Below are 24,835 nucleotides of genomic sequence, written 5' to 3' on the forward strand. Positions count from 1 at the left end.
GATCTTCTATGCTGTTGTGAAATCATTTTTGTTAATTCAGGGGTATAAATCATACTTTAACAGTTAGCTCTTTTAAACATTAAACTTATGATACGCAAGCCTCCGTTTGTACCCTGGCCCTGGGCCCCACAAATAAAGACAGGACAGCCTTAAACCACAGGGTCAAGGATTGCACAAATGAGCCCATACTTGGGAGAGCAAAATGATTTTTTTTATTGTGCCTCAGGGCAACAAGTCCGCAGCTGCGGGAGAATGAAGCTAAGCCCAGCCTGAAGTCGGAGAGAAAGTCAAGAGGAGGCTTGGAGGAAAGAGACTGCAGGGCCCCTTCCAACTTCTAACAATCCCACACAAGAATTCCGGGAGAGGGAGCAGGCAGCGAGGTCACCTTGCCTGTTCAGCTGTAAGTGAAGCCTGGAAACAAGAGGAAGAATGTTTTAAAGCCCAAGTGAGTAATCTGAGGCCTGAAACAAGTTACTAAACTATAGATGCTCAGAGCTGGAAGGGAGCTGCCCAATCAACCAGTCCAGGAAATTTCAAACCGCTCTGGGTCCTTCTCCAGGACAGCATGGCCAACCCTCTCCAGTTGTCTGTCTGCAGTGGTCCCCAGTCCTCTGCTCCTCCACTCTGATGGACCTCAGCATGACTGGTTGGTCAGCAATAGCTCTCACCTGCCCAAGAGGATAGACGATGCACCTGGGGAACCTGGGACCCAGGGATGGAGCAGCAGGCAAATCACCTGCCTTTAAGGCACTAGGTAGGCTTGCATAAGAGCATATCAGTGATGCCCATGGGGACTCTCGAACCTCTAGACTAAAGTAAGGTCAGCTGTGAGTGGGAGAGGGCGCATTCGTAATGGTTGAGATTGGATTTCTCATCAACCCAGTGAGTTAAGGGCATAGAATCAGGTTTATTCTGATTTAAAAAATTAAGACAGGCTGATGTTTTGTAATGAAGAATTATGATGGAGTCAATGTTTACCCCAATATACCTGTAAAGAAAGCCCTTAGCTCAGACTGCGCTCAATAAATGGTAATCAAAATTATTATCGTTATTATTTTAAAAGCCTATGGGAAGCCCACCAAAAGGACAGAACCAGCCTAATCAATAAACAAGGCAGAAGGTCCACAGGAGCATAAGAAAGGATCAGTTCAAATCTGTGAAGATGATCTCCCCGAGTCCCTGTGTCCCGTTCTTCCCAACTCTCCTCCCACCCCCAGTCTGTCCTGGACTCAGTTACCTTCATAGGGAGCCAAGGTTTCTCTTGACAGCTTGGACAAGTGGGTAGGGGCCCTGGCTGCAGGATTTCCCAGTGAAGTCATCCATGTCAATAGACCAGATCATGGCCCCTCCCAGGTTTAAATTCTTTAGGAACTGAACCTGTGGGAAGCAGAGAGGGACATCCAGAGGTTAGAAGAGGCCCTTAAAGGCCCATGACCCAAGTCAGGTTCCGATGACAGTTTAAATTTAGAAAGCAGCAGTAGACTTACAGCTTATGGAGATAGGGACTCCTTGAAGGGAAGGGCTGCTCAGGAAGGCTAATGAGATCAAGAGAGGGCCACCCACTGTTAACCACCTCTCATTCTGGCTCATGGAATCATCACACCCCAGGTCCTGCATTCTTAGAGGCTCTGAAAACTCCCCAGGAGGAGGAGTAGAAACTAGGAAGCCCCTAGCAAGTCAAGTGGCCTGGGGTTGTCAATTACACTGACGCCTCCTTCCTGCTCTAAGCCTGGAAGGCAAACAAAAGTCTTACCAAGGTCTAAGAACTGGTAGGCTCAGAAAGCCAGAGCTTCCTAAAGAGGTAAGCCACAAGAAGGACTGAAGGACGTTTGTCCTGAGGTGATCAATGAGGTAGATAACTGCTCTATGCAGGTGCCAATGTCTCCTTTATTCCCTCTCCCTTCTCCTCACTCCTCTCTTCTCTCCAATCCTCACTTCTCCCTTTGTTCGCGATTCTTTCTTGAATCTATTCCATCTCTCCTGTCTGTACCATAGGTGCTCAAAGGGGTGGCTTAGGGTCACTACTAGTCTTGGGCCACAGAGGCCACTGGATCTCATCCTAGAGTAGGGGCCCAGGAGTTTCTCTCACTCAAGGGAGTATTGAGGCATTTGACCACATACCCCATTCCCCACCCAAATGGGTGTTCTCTTGTCCCAGAGCCTCTTGCCTACCTACCTTTGTCTCCACACTCTTCATGTCATCATAGCCCACCCACTGGTTCCCCTTGAGACTGCATAGGGAACCTGCTGATCCTGGAGCCTCGTGATCTTGGCTCCTGCAGGAACTGGCAGATCTGGTGGGGGAAGGGAGAGCAAGAAGGTCATTTATGGGCTCTTCTTGAAACCCATTGAGATAGAAAAGGCAGATAGGCCACTAGGGTCTTGGGAACAATATCAGAACCTTTATCCCATTTCACTCAGACAGTGAGAGAAATGACCTGATACAACATACAAAATGGATGGTCCAATGTGAACCATTGGGAACTCTTTGTGCTAAGGCCTCATTAGGAGGAGCCACACACAGCTAGAGGGCAGACAATACTTGAGGTCCAGGTCAGACCACAGCACTGACCAGTAAATCTTCCCATTTCTTCATTTGCAGAATGGAAGTAAGTATAATAACATCTCTTATATACCTTTCTTACAATATTGCTGTTGGGATCAAATGAACTAATACATGTTAAAAAAAAAAAAAAAGAACCTTGAAAACAGTAAAGTGCTCTATAAATACATAGTATTGTGAGGACCATCACCATGATTCTCCACCTTGTAGTTTATCCCCAATTCAATCCTATTACTCCTTCTGTGCCCCCTACCATTCCCAATACACCTCTCCTGGGATCCCCACTTCTATCATCAGCTATAGTCTCTTTCTGTTAGCATAAGTAAGAGCTACTAAAAAAGATAAATCTCCAGCAAAAAAAACCATTTCAAAGTCACATGGAAAATTCTTTTTGGCTTTCTCACTCTTTTTGGATTATCTACACTCGTGCTTGCCTCAATGAGGGTGGAAAATGGAAAGTTGAATATTTAAGCAAATATCAATTTGCCAAAGTTATAATGACCTAGAGTGATAAACCGAACAATCAAATTAAACTTTCCATGAGATGAGGGAGTGTGTATCCAGTGGTCCACGTTAAAAACCCACCAGCAGATTGTGAGCAATGCCCTCTCTATCCCTTATATTGAGTATCGTTGCTAGTAAGAATTGAAAGCCCAAAAATAAACCTACACATTTATGGACAGCTAATATTCAACAAGGGAACCAAGAGCATACAATGGAGAAAGGAAAGTCTCTTCAATAAATGGTGTTGGGAAAACTGGACAGCCACATGCAAAAGAATGAAAGTAGACCATTATTTTACTCCTTCCATACACAAAAATCAACTTGAAATGGACTACAGACTTGAATGTAAGACCCAAAACCATGAAACTACTAGAAGAAAACATAGGCAGTACGCTCTTTGACATCAGTCTTACCAGCATTTTTTCAAGTACCATGTCTGACCGGGCAAGGGAAGCAAAAGAAAAAATGAACAAAATGAGACTACATCAAACTAAAAAGCTTCTGCATAGCAAAGGAAACCATCAACAAAATGAAAAGATAACCTAACAATTGGGTGAAGATATTTGCAAACCATATATCAGATAAGGGGTTAATATCCAAAATATACAAAGAACTCATACATCTCAACAACGAAAAAAACCAAAAACCCAAATTAAAAAATGGGCAAAAGATTTGAATAGAGATTTCCCCAAAGAAGATATGTGAATGGTCAACAAGCACATGAGAAGATGTTCAACATCATTAGCTATTAGGGAGATGAAAATCAAAACTATAATGAGATATCACCTCACTCTGGTCAGAATGGCTGTAATTAACAAGACAGGAAACAGTAAGTGTCAGAGAGGATGTGGAGAGAAGGGAACCCACATACACTGCTGGTGGGAGTGCAAACTGGTGCAGCCACTATGGAAAGCAGTAGAGTTTCCTCACAAAATTAAGAATAGATATACCATATAATCCAGTTATTCCACTAATGGGTATTTATCCAAAGAACTTGAAAACACAAATGCATAAAGATACTTGCACCCCTATGTTCATTGCGGCATTATACACAATAGCCAGGACTTGGAATCAACCTAGAGGCCCATCAAGGGAGGAATGGATAAACAAGATGTGGTACATATACACAATGGAATACTACTAAGCCATAAGAAATTATGAAATCCAGCCATTTGTGACAACATGGATGGACCTTGTGGGTATTATGCTAAACGAAATAAGCCAGAGGGAGAACATCAAATACCACATGATCTCACTCATAAGCAGAAGATAAAAACAACGACAAACAAACACATAGCAACAGAGATTGAATTGATGGTTAACATAGGGCAAGGGGAGAGGGAGGAGGGCAGAAGGGGTGAATAGGCACACATGTGAGGTGATGGATTATAATTAGTTTTTGGGTGGTGAACATGATGTAATCTACACAGAATTCGAAATATATTATGATGTACACCTGAAAGTTATATAATGTTATAATCCTATATTAGTGCAACAAAAATTAAAAATTAAAAAAAAAAGAGTATTGTTGCTATTAAACTAGAGCTACCCAAGGATGGGTCAGCTTCTCTCTCTTCCTTCAATGTCAGGCACCCTGAGATTCAGTGAGGACGCTCATGATGACCCATTCTATATCCCCTTGCCAACTGCACCGATGGTTGCCTCAATCATTCCTGTGAGAGGTGAGGGGAAAAATTGAGCGTTACACTGATTAAGTACCTCCGTGGATGTCAAGTCACTCAATATGGGCTCATGGCGCGCCCACACTCACAAGGAGTCAGGCTAGGGCTCCAAGGGGTGACTAGGATGTAAGATAATATTCTATCCTGTACCTGATCAAACTCCTACCCATCCTTCAAGGCCCAGCACATATCTCTCCTATTCTATGGAGCCTTCCTCAGTCACCATTTCTGAATTCATGGCCCTCCACACCACTCATTGGCCACTTAATCACATCTTGTTTTGCAATACTTCTGTAATTTTGTTAACGATTATAGTTATCTTGTTTTTAAACCGTTGTTTAACTAGCTATATTTGTATTCTACATTCTTTCCACCTTGACGATAAACGCTTTGAGACAAGAATGGAAAATTACTTATTTCTAGCTCCCACAGTACCCAGTGTTTTGGATGTGGAAGTGTCCCAAGAGTTCCTGTTGGTGGAATTATTATTTGATTTCTGGCGTCCCTATGCTTTTTCCCCCTCAATTTCCCCAGAGGGAGGGGCAGGAAGAAATGATAGTCTAATCAGCTGGACAACTTTGATTGCTATCCCTATGATGCTAAGTCTATCTGACTTCAGGACAGAATCTGAGACATTTGCCCACTCCCTCCTTCTTGAAACACTTGCTTCTCTAAGCTCTTTGGCACAAAATGTATGGGTTCCTCCTGCCCTCCCTTGTTGATCTCGTCAGTTTCCTTAGTGGACGCCTCTTCCCTCTGCCTGTTCCTTAGGTGCTGGAGGTCCTTGGGTTTTGTCTTGGGCCCTAACCACTTCTCTCATATACTTTGGCTTCAAATACCATCTTTATGCTGTTGATTTTAGAATCAACATCTCTAGCATAGACTGGCCTCTTGTAATCCAAACCTATATACCAAACCACTCACTTTTTTATATGTCCCACAGGGATCTGGATGTCCCACGGGCTTCTCAAACTCAGAATCTCCAAAACTGATCTCACGATCAGGACCAATGCCCACTCTGCTCCTTCTCCTGTCTTTCCTACAACAAATGGCATTGCCATCCACTTTGTTGACCAAGTCAAAAACCTGCGACAGTCTCTCATGCCTTCTTCTACCCATCCCCAATCTCCTCTTCAGATTTTAGCTAATATCACTTCCTCCAGGAAGCATTCCCTGACCTCCTCCTAAGTCAGAGTTAGGAGCTCCTCTTATATGTTCCAATACTTCTCTGTACTTCCCTTCACAGCACTCAGGATGCATTACTCTGTTATTGTTAGATTGAAGCTGGAACCCCTACCCAGAGACAGGGGGCAGCTGAGGGCACAGTGAGGTTCCAGGTACCTCGTAATAGGCCAGGAAGCCTGAAGACTTGGTGATGGGGCCAGCAGCTCCAGGCCCAGCAGCTCCAGGCCCAGTGGCAGGGGCCCCCAAGGCAGTTTCTGCAGAGGCTAGTGTGAAGGACCATCCATACATGGGGATGCCCATGACCATCTTCTCTGCAGGCATTCCCTTGTTTAACCAGTAACCCACAGCGTATTCCTAGGAAGAGAAGATAGGCTGAGGCCCAGTGTGTGGGGGAAAGTAAGGTGTCAGGCCTTTCTTAACCACCATCCCAAACTTCACAGAGACAACTCTTTGAATCCTTTTCTACATTGGTGGAGTGTGGACAGTCCCACCAGAACCAGAGTGCTTATTCTAATGCACTAAATGCTCTTCAACAGTAAGAGACTAATTCAGCTTTTTCTAGTCATGAAAACAAACTAGACAGTTGATCACAAAAGAAATCAGGCAAGTGACCTAGAAAACATGAAACCAAGGTTGTCACCCTCTTTCTTTCCCCTTTGAGTCAATTGCTTATGTAATTTGTCCACACTATGATTAACTGTGCTTACTGACAAAGGTGGGGGCAAGGTGGCTGTCAGAATCCTTGACTGCGAGTCCTCACAATGACATCAGATCCAAAGGGCCAGGTTGGGAAGTAAGAGGCTAGTTTGGGCTTTACTGCCCTCCAGAACAAAATAAGGGGTTAGAGAAGATAAGGATATGTCTCATCCTTAAAGACAGCTGAGAGAGAGGAAGGAGTGAAGGAAGCTGGTGTGACTCGATCATGTGGTGACCTGGAAAACCCCAGATGGGAAATCAGAAGACCCAGCTTTGGACTGACCAGTTTAGTAACTTTAAATGTGAAGGCCTGGAAATATGCAACCCAGACAACATTTTTTTCTCCCCAAATTTTAGGAATACATATCCATATATATGTATCAGAACACCACCAACACATTTTTTTATTGATAAAATTTTTTTTCTTGGACTTTCCATTTTTCACCACTTTTCAAGACCTTCTCATAAACACAACTGTGAATGGTCACTGAATTTTCTGGGCTTCCATTTCATCATCTGTGAAGTGAGAGTAACACTTCCTGAACAGCCAACCTCACAGGACTGTTTTGAACAGTACTGTTCCCACTATGGGCCAGAGACAGCTCAGGGCACTTCAACTACCAGGCCTTCTGACATTTTCCAGGAGCCTAGTCAAAGCATTTCCCCTGTTCTCACTAGCTCCCAGGCTTCCCCAAGTACCTGTTGGGCATATATCTCCTCCACAGTTTAAGACAGAAGTCACTCTGGAAGTGTTGAGTTCTCCTTGGCCCCTCCCCACAGCCAGCATCCCACCACACTTCTTCCGGATGACTCACCACATTGTAGTGGGAGCTCATCCCTCTGTCTAGCTGCCCCTTTCTCAGAGGGCTGTTGTGGCCAGTGATGAGGGGCTTTTCCAAAGACCCATGGAAGTCAAACGACAGGAGGTTGATGAAATCCAGAGTGCCAAAAGCAAAGGAAGAGATTCTGTGATGAACAGAGGTAGAAGCAATTATACATATTTATTTTGGGCTTTGGATGCTGTTAGAAGTATTGAAATTATCCATAAAGGAGAAGTTCCTGTATGCATGATGTGGTTAGGACAGTGACTCTCACGATTCCCTCCTCCCTTCATTCCTCAGACATACTGACACGCATCACTCACATGGACTAGGAGGGAGGCAGAGGGATGGAGGAGGTGCTCCAATGTACTCACTTTGCCAATTTCTTGATCTGATAGCTGTTATCAATCATCTGCCTCCCTGAAGACACTCCTGCAGTCAAGAGAAGCCTTTCTCTAGTGGATTTTACAAAGTCCTTCTGAAAGGCTTCTGCTAACTCCTATGAAAAACAAGGAAACAAGGAGTCAGATTCCCCCTCTCAGAGTACAATGCTAAGGTTCTTGCCTGAGATCTATGATGTTTCTAGGACCACATTAGATGGAAGAGATCAACTCTTTCCTTCCCATTCCCACATGAGGATGCCTCGTGCCTGTATCTGCTCAGCAACTCTTCATATCGGGCAGGAGGAGACCCAACCTCACTCCACCAGGAAGGAACCATCTAGGTTTCCTCCTGATAGATTGTCTGGTCTAGCTGATAGAACTTCTATGAAGCTGTCTCAGTACTCAGGAAATTCTATGGCCCCATACTCTTTTATATGGATGTTGCTTTGTTTTGGTGGTATTTGTTTATTGTGTAAGGAGGCTCTATTCTTTGATGTTGTCCTTGCTGTAAATTAGGACCAGGAGCTTTTCCTCCATCAGTGGGGGCTTTTGGAAAGTGAGGGCTGTGTCTTCCAACCAGAGCCAGTCTCTTCCTTTTTTCTCCTGGTGTGACCATGGGTTCTGCTTGTTAAAGGTACTGAGTGTACGGTGGAGTTTGGCTTACATGAATCAGCACAGTGAAATCAGTGTTATCCTTCACATCTGGGTAAATCCAGCTTATATCCAGCCCATCAAAATTACGGTTCCTCAGAAACAGGATTACAGATTTGATAAACCCCAAGTGTGATGTAGAAGAATCGACCATGGCATGGAACCTGGGTGGAAGTAATACAGGTGTTTTTGGGAAGAAGAAGCAATGTCCATAGCACATGTTTTTCACAGAAATCCTGAAATAGTCTTCCCTTCCCCAATACTTTCCCACTATTTTTCTATCCCAATCCTTGCCCCTTCTGGAACAGCTAGGGAGAGGAAGGATTGTTGGGCCAGAAAATTGACCAGGTCGGGTAGAGGGAGACTGTGGCCTCTGCAGACCTTCCTGCAGGGTAGTGGAGCTGCCTTTGACAACGACTCTCTCTAAGACCAAACTTTAGTCGGGCTCCTCTGAACCCTTCTTCTCAACTAGGGCTTGAGACCTTGCACTTCTGTGTCCATTTTTGCAAAGTCCAGTTTTAGCAAAAATCCTGCTAAGTCATTTTAACAAGAATCTCCCACGCTTGATATCAGATCAGCCTTGATATCTGATCAAATTCCTGCCTTATCATCCCCTGGGTGATGTCTAGTCTCCTTGGCCTGCCTTCAGCAAGAATCCTGTCGAGTCAGCTTAGCAAGAATCTCCCCAGTTCTAATGTTTCCCCTTAGTAATTTCCAAGCCACCACCCCCAACCCTGACCCTGCTTCTTGGCTACAAATCCCCACTCACCTTTGCTGTGTTCAGAACTGAGCCCAGTACTATACTGAGCTCTCTTCTCCCCTATCACAGTACTTCCTGAATAAAATCTGTTTTTATCTCTTTACCTACTGTCCAGCTCTGGTTTTCTTTCACATATTATACCCTTGAAAAGGCAGTTTGCAGTGTGGTGGGCTTAGGGTCAGGACATCTGGGTTCATGTCCCAGATCAGAGTCCTTTCTGGTGTCCACTTGGCCACTAACCAGTTCTCTGGCTTCTAGTCTGGCCATCTCTAAAATGGGATGGAGGATCCAATCCTGTCTCATGTATCTCAAAGTGATCACATTTTGGAAAGCTCCATGAAAACAGAGCTGGACTTCATGGGGATTTCCCCCAAACAAGCAACCAAAATCTCCCCAGTCCCAGGGCGTCTGATGACCAGCAAGGAGGACTCTGAAAGCAGCAGCCTCTCAGAGGATTTAATCTGAACTGGAATTCTTAAGCCATTAAATTGATTCTTAGCTGCCACAGAGCATTTAAAATCCAAAGCTGTAGACAAGATATTGGTATTTTCCTGGGGACATCCTTTGACTTGTGTCACTTCCCAGCTCTCACAACACCTCCCACCCCCAGGAAAATTTAGAGTCTTGAATTCATTTTGTTTCAGTCAATATGAAATTGAGGTTTGGGTCTCTGTATGTATCTCAGCTGCATAGTGAAAAAGATAACAAGAAACTGGCCTGTTATCCAAAAACCATGGTAGAAATAGGTTTCTAACTTCTCTCTTGTGTTTCAAAAGTGCTTACAATGATTATAACAAAAGAGAGCAGTGGCATCTGAGGCTCTGAGGCAGAAGTCTCCAATTTTAGGAAAAACAACCAATCAATAGGAATTTACTAATTTTCTCCTTAGAAGCAAGTCTGTGTGTTACACATTTTTAGGTATTCTGCATATCACCTGGCACAAAGTTTGCCATTTACCTAATAATAATAACCACATTAATAATATAACAACAATTCTTGCAAACATTGAGCTCTTGTTGCACATGAGCTCTACACTAATCAGTTTGCTTGTGTGGCCTGCCCTCACAACATCACCGAGGGAGATTCTGTTATTATCCTCATTGTATAGTTTAAAGAAACCTGAAGCATAGAGACATCAAAGAATTTGCCTGAAGCTACACATCTTGCATGCAGCTTGCATGTCCATAAAGGGAAATCCAAACCAAATTTGTCTATCTCCAAAGACCCAGTTTTAACCACTAAACTGGTACAAAACATGTACTCAATAAATTATGTATTGAATGAATGAATGCAGGCATGTAAGAATGAATGAATGAAGATATTTTTAACTGAATCAAAACTTAAGCAAGTATTAGGAATGAGAGAGAGAATTTGGGAATTAAAAGGATAGTTGTGGCAGAGATCTCATTAAGGTGGTGGTGTAGGCAGACTCTGAACTCACCTCTTCCCATGAACATGACCAGGTTACAACTATTCTTGGAAAAATAACCCCAGAGAGAGAACTGAAAACTGGAATAAAAAGAACCCCCACAACAAGGGACAATCCTGCCTGAGGTGGAAGAGGCAGAAATTCCTTCTGGAGAGAAGAAAGCCACCTTCACAAATGGTGGAGTTTCATAGTCAGCCGGGCAGAAGCCATCCTAAGGTATGCAGTCCTCCCTGGAGAAGTGGGGACCTGAGTAGGGGCACTTTACTGCTATAAGCATCCTTCAGGCTCAGCACAACTGAGACGAGTGATCTACTGTCTAGCTTCACTGGCTGTTAACTACAATGAGGAATAACTCCAGAAAAGCTATTGACATAAGTGGAATAAACCCAACTCTTAAAGGGTCCATGCAGAAATTCACCCATCTCAGAGCAACATAAAATCACCAGAAAGCAAGGTGCACAGTCCTTTGATGAAAAGAGACTCACCTGGTAGGCTCTGGGCCCATCTCACTGAGAAGTGAGACCTCTCAGGAGACTGAGACGTTGGTGGCGACCATTGCTGTGACCTAGTTCAGGCATGCTGACACCTACACTGGCAGACACTTTTGGAGTTATTCCCCAGGCCTGTTAGCCCTGGGGTCTGCCACACCACCAGAGCACAGATTTAATCCAGTTAAGCCAGGACAGGCAGCCCACCCTAGGGACTGGCCCCACCCAACAGCACATCCTTGGGCAACTTTTCAGTCTGCATAGACTGGGTGCCTGGATCCTCTACAGGCAGGCAAGTGTGTCTGCCTCTGTGGGGCAGGGCATGTGTGAGGACCAGGTGAACTGTGGGGACTGTTGGTGGAAAGGTAGGGGCCTCTGCAGTGGGGCAACTCTTCAGGGGGTCTGGAAGTGTGCAAGGGCCAGGACTGTGTTGACGGTGTGTGTGGACCTGTGGGGAGTGGGGCTTATCAGTGGCAGAAGACCTGTGCTTCACAAACAGCCACAAAGGGGATCAGCCCCACCTTCCAAAGCCTGAAACAATTAGGTGCTCCTGTGCCTGGGGCCAGCCCCACTCAGCTGCAATCCTATGAGAGCTGACAACAGCCTTGCAGGCCTGAGGCCTACAACAACAGTAAGTCCCTGAGCCTTGCAACAAGCTACACTGGGTGCCTATTCATTTAACAGGAAAACAGCAACAGGAAGGTGCTATTAGACCTTGTAGCCATCAGTCTGGGGCTCCTCAAACCTGATTTACAAACAGTCACCCAGGGAGGGAAAGCCTAGACTCCCTGGGTAGCTGCAGTAAGAGAAACTCTGTGGCAGCAGAAGGACACACATAGCCAACACAAGGGTCACTCCTGGAACATCTTGACTGCTGAAGAAAAGGAAACACACTGCTGGGACTCAAAAGGCATCTCTTGCATAAGGCCACTTCTCCAAGAACACGAGACACAGCTGACTCATCTAATACACAGATATAAGCACAGAAAAAGAGGTATAATGAGGAGGAAAAGGAATATATTCCAAGCAAGGGAACAGAACAAAACCTCATAAAAAGAACTAAATGAAACAGAAATAAGCAATCTACCTGAAAAGGAGTTCAAACAAAAACTCATAAGGATGCTCACTGATATTGGGGAAAGACTGGATGAACACAGTGAGAATGTCAACAAAGAATTGGAAAATATAAAAAAGAACCAATCAGAAATGAAGAATACAATACTGGAAATGAAAAATTCACCTGAGGGACTCAATAGCAGAGCAGATGATACAGAAGACTGGATCAGTGAGCTGGACGAAAGACTAGAGGAAATCACCCAAGCTGAATGGATAAAAGAGAAAAGAATTTAAAAGAATGAGAACAGTCTAAGGGAACTCTGGGCCAACATCAAGTGCACTAACATTCATATCATAGGTGTCCCAGAATGAGAAGAGAGAGACAAAGGGGCAGAGAATCTATTTGAAGTAATAATAGCTGAAAACTTTTCTAACCTAAGGAAGGAAACAGACATCCAAATACAGGAAGCACAGACAGCACCAGATAAGATAAATCCAAAGAGTCCCACACCAAGATACACTATAATTAAAATGCCCAAAATTAAAGAGAAAGAGAGAATCCAGATAACTGCAAGAGAAAGGCAACAAGTGACATAAAAAGGAAAGCCCATAAGGCTATCAGCAACTTCTCAGCCAAAACCCTACAGGCTAGAAGAGAGTGGGACGACTTATTTAAAGTGCTGAAAGGAAAAAATCTACAGCCAAGAATAGTCTATCCAGCAAAGTTATCATCCAGAATGAAAGGAGAGATAAAGAGTTTCCCAGACAAGCAAAAATTAAAGGAGTTTATCACCAAGAAACAAGTTCTACAAGAAATGTTGAAGGGACTTATTTAAGTGGGAAAGAGAAGAGTACAAATATGGATATGAAAATTATTTTAAAAAAACACCAGGCAATAAACCACTGGAAAAGGCAAAAATACTGTAAAGGTAGCAAATCAACCACCTGTGAAGATAATATGAAGGTTAAAAGACAAAAGTACTAAAATTACCTATGTCAATGATAAGAAGGCAATGGATAGATGTACAAAATAAGAGATTAGATATGATTTCAAAACCATAAAATGTGGGAGGAGGGGAGTAAAAGAGTAGAGCTTTTAGAAAGAGGTCTAACTAAAGAGATTATCAACTCATTATAGATTGCTATATATGTAGGTTATTATATATGAACCTCATGGTAATCAAAAAACCAGAAAGCCATAATAAATAAACAAATAAGTAAGAGGAAAGAAACCAAATGTATTACTAAAGAAAGCCATTAAACCACAAGGGCAGAAAGCAAGAGAAGAAGAAAGGAATAGAGAAGAACTACTAAAACACCCAGAAAAAATAACAAAATAGCAATAAATACATTTTTATCAAGAGCTACTTTAAATGTCAATGGACTAAATGCTCCAATCAAATACCCAATTGGGTAAAAAAAACAAGACCCATATATATGCTGCATACAAGAGACACAGTTCAAACCTAAAGACAATCACAAACTGAAAGCAAAAGGATGGAAAAAGACACTCCATGCAAATGGCAAAGAAAAGAAAGCTGGAGTAGCAATACTTATATCAGACAAAATAGACTTTAAAACAAAAACTGTAACAAGAGACAAAGAAGGGCATTACATAATGATAAAGGGAACAATCCAACAAGAGGATATAACACTTGTAAATGTCTATGCACCCAACATAAGAGTACCTAAATATATAAAGTAATTATTAACAGACAGGGAAGGAGAAACAGACAGTAACGTAATAGTAGTAGGGGACTTTAACCCTCCACTTACACCAATGAATAGATCATCCAAACAGAAGATCAATAAGGAAACATTAGCCTTAAATGACACATTAGACCAGATGGACTTAATAGATATATATAAAACAGTCCATCCAAAAACCACAGAATGCACATTTTTTTCAAATGCACATGGAACATTCTCCAGGATAGATCACGTATTAGGCAACAAAATAAGTCTCAATAAATTTAAGAAGATCGAAATAATACCAAGCATCTTTTCTGGTCACAAATGTATGAAACTAGAAATCAACTACAGGAAGAAAATCAGAAAAGCCACAAAAATTGGAGATTAAACAAAATGTTACTAAACAACTATTGGATCAACGAAGAAATTGAAGGAGAAATCAAAGAATACCTGGAGACAAATGAAAATGAAACTATGACATGTCAAAATCTATGAGATACATCAAAAGTGGTTCTAAGAGGGAAGTTTATAGCAAGTCAGGTCTACCTCAACAAACAAGAAAAATCTCAAATAAACAATCTAACAGTGCACCTAAAGGAACTGGAAAAAGAAGAACAAACAAAGCCCAAAAATTAGCAGAAGGAAGGAAATAATAAAAATCAGAGCAGAAATAAATGAAATAGAGACTAAAAAAAGAATAGAAAAAAAATCAATGAAACCAAAAGCTGGTTCTCTGAAAAGATAAACAAAATTGACAAAGCTTTAGCTAGACTCACCAAGAAAAAAAGAGAGAAGGCTCAAATAAGTAAAATCAGAAATGAAAGAGGAGAAATTACAACAGACACCTCAGAAATACAAAAGATTATAAGAGAATATTATGAAAAGCTATATGCCAACAAAGTGGATAATCTAGAAGAAATGGATAAACTCTTAGAATCACACAACCTTCCAAAACTGAATCAAGAAGAAATAGAGAATTTGAATAGTCCAATCACCAGTAAGGAGATCAAAAAAGTAATCAAAAACCTCCCAAAAGATAAAACTCCAGGAGGAGATGGCTTCCCTGGTGAATTCTACCAAACATTCAAAGAAGATTTAATACCTATCCTTCTCAAACTCTTCAAAAAAATTGAAGAGGAGGGGAAGATCCTAACTCATTCTATGAAGCCAACATTATCCTGATACCAAAACGAGACAAGGAGAACACAAGAAAAGAAAATTACAGACCAGTATCACTGATGAACATCAATGCAGAAATCCTTAGCAAAATACTAGCAAATCAAATACAACAATACATTAAAAAGATCATACACCATCATCAAGTGGGATTTACTCCAGGGATGAAGGGATGGTTTAACATCTGCAAATCAATCAACATGATACACCATATTAACAAAATGAAGAATAAAAATCACATGGCCATGTCAATAGATGCAGAGAAAGCACTTGACAAGATACAGCACCCATTTACAATGAAAACTCTGAATAAAATGGGTTTGGAATGAAAATACCTCAACATAATAAAGGCCATATACGACAAACCCACAGCTAATATCATTCTCAATGGAACAAAACTGAAAGCTATCCCTCTAAGAACAGGAACCAGACAAAGATGCCCAATGTCACCACTCATACTTAACATAGTATTGGAAGTCCTAGCCAGAGCAATCAGGCAAGAAAAAAAAATAAAAGGGATCCAAATTGGAAAGGAAGAAGTGAAACTGTCACTATTTGCAGATGACATGATTTTATATCTAGAAAACCCCAAAGAATACACTAAAACACTTTTAGAAATAATAAATGAATATAGTCAAGTTACAGGATACAAAATTAACACACAAAAATCAGTTGCATTTCTATACACTAACAATTAAGTAGCAGAAGGAGAAATTAAGAATACAATCCCATTTACAATTGCAACAAAAAGAATAAAATACCTAGGAACAAACTTAACCAAAGACGTGAAAGGTCTGTACACTGAAAACTGTAAAACATTATTGAAAGAAATTGAAGAAGACATGAAATGGAAAGATATTCTGTGCTTTTGGATTGGAAGAATTAGCATAGTTAAAATGTCCATACTTCCTAAAGGAATCTAAAGATTCAATGCAACCCCTATCAAAGTTCCAACAACATTTTTCACAGAAATAGAACAAAGAATTCTAAAATTATATGGATCAAAAAAAGACTCTGGAGAGCCAAAGGAATCCTGAGGGAAAAGAACAACGCTGGAGATATCACACTCCCTGTTTTTATAATATACTACAAAGCCATAGTAACCAAAGCAGCGTGGTACTGGCAGAAAACCAGACACACAGATCAATGGAACAGAATCAAGAGGCCAGAAATAAACCCACACATCTATGGACAGCTAATTTTTGACAAGGGAGCCAACAACATAACAATAGAGAAAGGAGAGTCTCTTCAATAAATATTGTTGGGAAGACCGAACAGCCACATGCAAAAGAATGAAAGTAGACCATTATCTTACTCCTTCCCTACACAAAAATAAACTCAAGATGGATTAAAAATTTGAATGTAATACCTGAAACCATGAAACTTCTAGAAGAAAACATAGGCAGTATGCTCCTTGACATCGATCTTAGCAGCATTTTTTCAAATACTATGTCTGACTGGGCAAGAGAAACAATAGAAAAAATAAACAAATGGGACTACATCAAACTAAAAAGCTTCTGCACAGCAAAGGAAACCACCAACAAAACGCAAAGACAACCTAACAATTGGGTGAAGATATTTGCAAGCCATATATCAGATAAGGGGTTAATATCCAAAATATACAAAGAACTCATACATCTCAACAACAAAACAAACAACAACCCAATTAAAAAATGGGCAAAAGATTTGAACAGAGATTTCTCCAAAGAAAATATACGGATGGCCAACAGGCACATAAAAAGATGTTCAACATCATTAACTATCAGGGAAATGCAAATCAAAACTATAATGAGATATCACCTCACTCTGGTCAGAATGGCTGTAATTAACAAGACAGGAAACAATAAGTGCTGGAGATGTGGAGAGAAGAGAATCCTCGTACACTACTGGTGGGAGTGCAAACTGATGCAGCCACTATGGAAAACAGTATGGAGTTTCCTCAGAAAATTAGGAATAAATTTACCATATGATCCAGCTACTCCACTGCTGAGTATTTATCCAAAGTCCTTGAAAACACAAATGCATAAAGATACATGCACCCCTACGTTCATTGTAGCATTATTCACAATAGCCAAGACTTGGAAGCAACCTAGATGCCCATCAAGGGATGAATGGATAAAGAAGATGTGGTATGTACATGCAATGAAACACTACTCAGCCATAGGAAAAGATGAAATCCAGCCATTTGTGACAACATGGATGGACCTTGAGGATATTGTGCTAAGTGAAATGTCAGAGGGAGAAAGTCAAATACCATATGATCTCACTCATAAGTGGAAGATAAAAACAATGACAAACAAACACATAGCAACAGAGACTGGATTAGTGGTTACCAGAGGAGAAGCGGGGAGGGAGGAGGGCAGAAGGGGTGATTAGGCTCATGTGTGTGGTGATGGATTGTAATTAGTGTCTGGGTGGTGAACATGATGTAATCTACACAGAATTCAAAATACATTATGATGTACACCTGACAGTTATATAATGTTATAATCCAATGCTACTGCAATAAAAATTTTTTTAAGTAAATAAAAAATAAAGGATAGCTGCCACGGAAAACTATTCATAAAGGAAAGGAGTTCACGGTGAGGTTAACGCAGAGCCAGAAAAGTTAAGTAGGTTGATCTTTCTTCTTCCTGCCTGTAGAAATTGAGTTGCTAAGTATTCTACAATTTTAGAACTGGTAGAGACTTTAGAAATTAATTAAGTCAATCTACTTATTTCATAAATGAACATATTCTGGATAAAAAAGGAGAAGGAAAAGGAAGAAAAAGTTGACATTTACTGGATGATAACTGATCCAGGCACGTGACATGCATAACCTCATTCAAAATCCTTGCAACTACCTTATGAACTAGGTGTGATATACATTTTACAGATGGGTAAACTGAGCTCAGAGAGGTTGTTAAATTTCCCTAGGTCACTCATCTACATAGGTCTTCGAATGTTTAGTTCTTTTCTCTGCTTACTCCAGCTGCAATGCGTACTGACAAGCTACATGGGGAAGTTGTCCTATCCAGACTTCTTGTGAAAGCTGACAGCCTCACGTGGCTGAGTTTAAGATCTCTAGACTTTTTAAATGCTAGCCCTTTACAAAATTAAGGCAGAAGAAATTCAAAATTAGATTAACTGTATTTTAAGATTGCAAAAAGTTGTCTTTCATCCTTACATTAAGCTCTGGATGTAAACGGGGTATCATTTTCATGTGAATAGGAACTATAATTTATAAGGGATGCCTTGTATTAATATCTATTTTCTTTTTAAAGCAAAGCAGACCTGATTGTCTCTCTGCACTCTCAGGCCATCCAGCTACACAAGGACCCAGAATGCCACAGTCCACTCACTGCTGCTGGCCAAGGCCCAGGTTTTAAGTGGAAATTACACACCCAACCCACCCTCATGGTGCAAAGTCAAACCCTCAGGTGAATAAAAAAATTCCATTTCCCAACTAAAACCATCCCCCCATAGTCCATGGGTAAAAACCTTCTGTAAATAATTGTGAGTTTACCGCTCACAGCCCAGTTTCTCCCAGGCCTTAACAATCTGGGCTTGTGTTAAGCTCCTGCAGAGTTCCTTCCAAGACACCAGGAAACCTAGGGCTGTGCCTCAACTTGTGACAAAAATGCAGGTCAGTTTTGCCATCTGGACCAAGGCATGACCTCCGTAAAGCCGAACTCAATGTCTCTTCTCAGGAGGGGGAAAAGTGGTGATGATTAGAAATTACATGGGAGAATGAACATAGAATAGAGTGATGGTGGTCTTACCCATTGGAACCAAACAGGTACCCTCCAACGGACAAGAGAATTTTCAGTTTGGAATTCCTAGAGTAGAAGAATAAGCTAATTATTTCTCTACTGGCTGCCAGGGAAAACTGCCTAAAGGGTTTAATTCCTGATGTGAAGAATATGGATAAATGGGGCCTGGCTGCTTAGCAGCTAAATTCAGTGAAGGGATGAGGCACTGGGGAGAAGAACAGGTAGGATCAGAGTTATACCCAAGGAAATACACTGGAACAAATGAATGAATGAATGAATGAATGAATGGAGATAGTAGGCCTTAGGCCCAGTTTTGGACTACCTTCTCTCCTCCAAAACCCACCCCGGATGCTTCCCACTCCTATCCTACTCACTTGGTTTTGAGACTGTTGATGGTCTAGTAAAGCATCACATCATTCTTGTCCTTGATGATGACCTTGTTTTTACTGATGCTGGCGAACGCATAGATGAGGTGAGAACATAGGAAGGGGTCAATGTTCTCAGGGGTGAATTTTCCTGGTTCCTGCCAGTCCTGTGACCAGTTGGTAAAGTAACAAACCAGTTTGCAGGTAGATCCTGGAGGCGAGTGAAGAAAGCCAATGGGAGCCTAGTGCTGTTACCTTAGAGCCCAGAAGACCACAAGTTTCTCCTAAAACAGGCATTGCCTCCTTTGCTTATTCAGCCAGAGCCTCTGAAGGTTGCTCAGCCTGGGCCCTTGGTGCTGGCACTTGAGCATCCAGACCCAGTAAAGAAATACATCGAGAGACAGATAACATCAATATGTAAAACATTCACAGAGCACAGAGATTCAATGTGCATGGATGGATGAGTGACACAGAGAGATAAACAGAGAAAGAGATGATGCACACAACATTGAGGTAGCTACGAGAGAGAGAGATTCAAGAGATAGAACCAGAGCCATGGATGCACAATGAGATACACAGAACAAAACCTCAGAGTAATACATATGTTAGTGTCAGACCTGGGAGAGTAAACAAGAGAAAAAGAGTGAAGCAGAAACAGAAATAAACATCAGTAAGGACCCAGCCCAGGAGATCCAGGCAGTAGTGACTCATTGACTACTTACCTCCCTGCAGAAGTAGCAAGACCACTAAACCTGTAAGAGATGGGTAGGGAGAGACATCTGTTGAGCCAAACCCGGTACTTCTGTCTCAGACTGTGGCAGTGAGTGATGTGGATTAAGGCTGCCCCAGCTAGAGAAGCCCAAGGTGACCTGGCCTACGTGCCAAACTATACGACCCAGTGGACTTTTTTTATGGTATGAATTAGGACTGCCCCAGGGAGAGAAGCCCGGGGCATCCTCACCTGCATGCCGATCTATATGGCCAGATTCGTATCTAAAGTTATATGACCGCACAATAACCAGACCCCATCTGCACTGAAATCATTTAATGACTTTTTACATCATCTTTTCTTTTTTTTCCAGTAAAAATAAGTCACGTACCCATGCCTTATAAAATTAGCCCTAACCCTCAACTCAGGGCAGCAGCAGGAGCTCTGACTGCCCGTGGGTCCTGTCCCCACACACCAGCTCTGCCTGCCCATGGGTCCTGTCCCCATGCCAGCGGGAGCAGCAGCAGCTGCTCTGCCTGCCCATGGGCCCTGTCCCCATGCCAGTGGGGACAGCAGAAGTGGCAGCAGCAGAAGCTCTGCCTGCCCATGGGTCCTGTCCCCATGCGGCAGCAGCAGGAGCTCTGACTGCCTGTGGGTCTTGTCCCCACACACCAGCTCTGCCTGCCCATGGGACCTGTCCCCATGCCAGCGGGGGCAGCAGCAGGAGCTCTGACTGCCTGTGGGTCCTGTCCCCACGCACCAGCTCTGCCTGCCCATGGGTCCTGTCCCTATGCCAGCGGGGGCAGCAGCAGCTGCTCTGCCTATCCATGGGCCCTGTCCCCATGCCAGTGGGGGCAGCAGAAGCGGCCGCAGCAGAAGCTCTTACTGCCCATGGGTCCTGTCCCCATGCTATTCCACACTATTCTCTAAATAAAAGAGCACTACTGCCAGATCTTGAGAGTCTAAGAAATCTTTCTTTCGACTCCTCGGCTCACCGACCCCGCATCAGTGAGTATGTGGCTGTGCTACATGCAAGGCACAGCTGCACTTCCTCTGGGCACTGCAGCCACAGCTGCTGTGGTCTCTTTACAGAGCCTTGAGACCTCCAGTCCTCGGGCCCCTGGGGACTCTACAGCCCTATAAAGAAACATTTTCCAAACTAGGAATTCATTTGTTCATGCATTTATCCAACAAACATTTATTGAATTACCTGCTCTGTGCCAGGCGTTGTCATGGATATTGGGGAAACTAAAACAAAGTTGATGCCATCCCTGCACTCAGCGGGCTCGCAGCCCAGTCTGGACTGAATATAGTTAGGGTGACCATATAGTTTATGGTCCAATGAGACACTTTGGAGAGTGAAAAGGAGCATTATTAATAATTTTCCTGGGCCACTAGCTTGGACCAGATCTGTCCTGGGTAAATTGAGATGAATCGTTACCCTATGTACAACTAACTGTTGAAACAAGGCAAGGTGAATTGAGGAGCGTAAGCTGGCTCTGCTAGCGCTCTAAGCCTGCACGTCTGAGGTCACGCCCAGCCTATTCTCTGATGAGGATTTTTAGGCTGGTTAGTTTTAAAACTACAGATGAGATTCAGGCTCCAAGGAGTGGAATTTGTTTGCCCCTTTGTTGGGAAACATTTACATTTCTAAGGGAAACCTCTATCTGTGAAGATGCCTCCCTCTCTGTGCCAGGAAGAAGGGGGGGGGATGGTCTTATCTCTAGAAGCTCTTAATCAATGCCAGAGGCAAGAACTTAAGTTGGTTACTGTCAGGCAACCTCATGTAACTGAGCCCCTCCCCCCCCCCAACAAATCCTCCTTTGTCTTTAGCTGAGGATAAAATTCAAGCGGTGACTTCTGCCATTTACTCAATCCGGTTTGATTCTTATCTAAAAGTTGTGGGACCGCCAAATGGCCGGACCCTACAGGCACTGATACCTCTTTAACTTTTTTACATATTCTTTGTCTTGTAAAGAGATAACTCACATACCTATGCCTTAAATTTAGCTCTAACCCTCAACTTGGAGCAGCAGAAACTCTGACTGCCCATGGGTCCTGTCCCCATGCTATTCTACTTTCTAAATAAAAGAGCACTACTGCCAGATCTTAAAAGTCCAAGAAATCTTTCTTTCGACTCCTCGGCTCACCGACCCTGCATCATTCTCCAGAAGACATCTCCTGCTAAGAGGATTGGTGTGACTATTCTGTCTTTAATTCACCCTCCTAAAGGGAAGGAGAGAGCAGGACCCTGAGTCCTGGAAACTTCACCCAAAAGGCAAGACTCCTTGAACTGTAGCCCCCCCTAGCCTGGGAACATTGTCTAGACTTACTCACACTAGGACACCTTGGGGGTCTGAAAATGGAGAAAAAGGCGGTTAAAAAGGAGAGAAACGTTGGATGACACAGCTGCTAGAGCTGGTGCCTCCTCTGCAGAGTTCAGGGCTGGGGAAAACAGCTCTAGGGTTCTCTCTTGCTGATTTGCATCCTTCTTAGGCAGAGAAGGCAGGGATTCACTCCTCCACACACCCACTAAGTGGTTAGGAAAATGCTGCTTGCCACATCTATTGTCAGGTCAGCCTCCAGGCACTTCAAAGTGCTGCCTCCCTGTGGGCTACTCTCCCAAGGACCCAGGGCTAAGAACTTCAGCAGGGAACTTGAAAGGCTTCTTGCCCTTACCAAGGGGGCAGTCCTGCCTGGAAAGCATAGTCAAGATGAAAGAGGTAAGACAGAATGAAATGGCTTCTTTTCCCCCATCTCCTCCAGGTAAACTTTCCCTGTTCACTCATAGCCCTGTTTATTTAGTCTCATCCCACCTTATCCAAATTCTCAGTCACCACAAAAGCCAGTTTCGGATCAGGACTTTAGAGTTCAAAGAGGGATTTTAGAAAACATTTCATCCCACAAATCATTATACAGATGAGAAATGTGGGGCTCCCCCAAAGTTCTAAAATGTACCCAAAGCATAGCCCACGAAAAATGTGACTCTCAATACAGTGCTCATACTTCAAGAGACTAAGGAAACTTGGTCTCTTTCCTGTCTTGAACTCCAGTTCCAACGTGGGCAAGGGGCCCCTCTGTGTAAATGCAGACTGAGAACACCCTGATGGCCCAAAGGACCCCGGCCACTGCTGTTCCCTTGCCCACTTAGGAAAGGTTAGACGGGTCCCTTAGGACATTCTATTAGCTCAACAGTTTTTGATACTGAGGTGAACAGAGAGACTGAGGTCCCAGGAGAGGAACAACGTTACTTCCTCCAGAGGTCTGCGTTACCCCTTCCCTTCTCATCAACTTTCCTGCTGAATGATCAGCCCCACACTCACCTGCCCAGAGAGACTTCTGGTCCATAGTGATTGCTCCCGTATCCCTGGCCAGCTTCCCCTGAGATGCACACCCTGGGCCTTTTACGCCTTTGAGGTTTCGACAGCCTGTCTTACGGGAAGGAAGCAGGAAGAAGTCCAGGAGAGTCCAAGGACTTCCCCTGCCAAATCTGCCTTGTGAAAACCTCCTGGCAATGAGGCATGTGTTTGTGCAAAGCCAATTCTTACCTGTCAGAAAAAAGATCCAGTAGAGATAGCCGTTGAGGGTCCTTTTCCTCCAGTCTCACCCCGAAGAGACCTAGTCCCTGAAAAGAGAAAGAGGTGATACTTTGATTCGTCTCCTTATATCACTTTCGGGCCCCCAAACCTCCCTTCCCCATCCTCCAGGATCTGCCTCCTCCTTCTTTCCCTCACCTCTGTCATTCAATCAGACTCTGCTATCGTGCCACTTGGTCCCATCCAGCAGCTATTCTTCACCTGATACTTCCAAATGACTCCTTCTCTGTGGAGACTTTCTCGCTTCCCCCTAGGCAGGCTTGGCTGGCTCCTCTGCTCACAGTGCATTCAATTCTTTTCATGTCTCCACATTGTACTGTAATGCACTGGTGTATATGTCTATCTCCTCAACTTGACCGTGCAGCTCTTAAAGACAAAAACTATGTGAAACAAGAAAAACAGGCCATGCTGAGGCCGTGTCCCACATAGCACAACCAGAGGGACCTACAACTGGAATATACAACCTATGTACTGGGGGCTTTAAAGAGAAGGAGAAGGAAAAAAAATTGGCATCAGATGTTATCTCAGGTGCCAAAAAAACCCACCAAAAACCTCAACAGATATTTATTGAGGATCCTCCCTTAAACTGTTAGAATTGAATTGCACCCCGCATTCACAGATTCAGATTCTCAAGGCCTGCATGACCTGGTCCCTGCCTAACTCCCCCATCCCCTTTCACATAACTGGCTCTCTCTGTGGGTGTTTCTCTGTCTCTCACTTTTCCTGTCTCTGTTCTCTCACTCTACATTAGTCCCATGAGCCTTCTCTCAGACCTTGAGCCTTCTGACATGCTGATTCTCATATATCAGATGTGGGCCATGTGGAAAAAAATAGCCTGGATCCATTTTCAATCCTACCCAAGGAAAGAGCAGTGGCACCCCAGCAGAGAAAGCCTGCTGTTTGGAAGGCATATCAGAAAAGCAGGGGCTGATGGGAAGCAGTGGCTGGAGGAAAATGCATAAATACTGTCAGGAGGAAAAAATGTCAATTTAAAACATCTGCCAGGCCCTGGAGGCAAGAAGCCCTCTTAAGACCATACCAGTTAAGTCACAACTCTCCTGTCTTGCCACTGCTCCCTCTCCCCTTACTTTGACTAAAGCTGGTTCAGAAATCATAACAGCAAGATGGAAAACGAGGGGCTGGCCCCGTGGCTGAGTGTTTAAGTTCTCGCGCTCCACTTCGGTGGCCCAGGGTTTCACTGTTTCGGATCCTGGGTGCGAACCTAGCACTGCTCATCAGGACATGCTGAGGTGGCACCCCACATAGCAGAACCAGAAGGACCTGCAATTAGAATACACAACTATGTACTGGGGGGCTTTGTCAGGGG

At 43.2% G+C, this 24,835-nt stretch overlaps 1 protein-coding gene across 1 annotated transcript; it reads right to left on the bottom strand.

Annotated features, from left to right (window-relative positions):
- Nucleotides 1-1,239: 1,239 nt before the first annotated feature.
- On the bottom strand, nucleotides 1,240-23,260 carry CHI3L2 (chitinase 3 like 2). The gene is given in 11 exon segments (XM_070267591.1): nucleotides 1,240-1,377; nucleotides 2,177-2,227; nucleotides 2,230-2,279; nucleotides 2,282-2,294; nucleotides 6,091-6,288; nucleotides 7,446-7,596; nucleotides 7,826-7,950; nucleotides 8,499-8,649; nucleotides 18,848-18,904; nucleotides 19,213-19,414; nucleotides 23,236-23,260. Coding segments are annotated over 11 exon segments (1,161 nt in total).
- Nucleotides 23,261-24,835: the final 1,575 nt, after the last annotated feature.

Source organism: Equus caballus, chromosome 5 (assembly GCF_041296265.1).
Source record: "Equus caballus isolate H_3958 breed thoroughbred chromosome 5, TB-T2T, whole genome shotgun sequence".
NCBI lineage: Eukaryota > Metazoa > Chordata > Mammalia > Perissodactyla > Equidae > Equus > Equus caballus.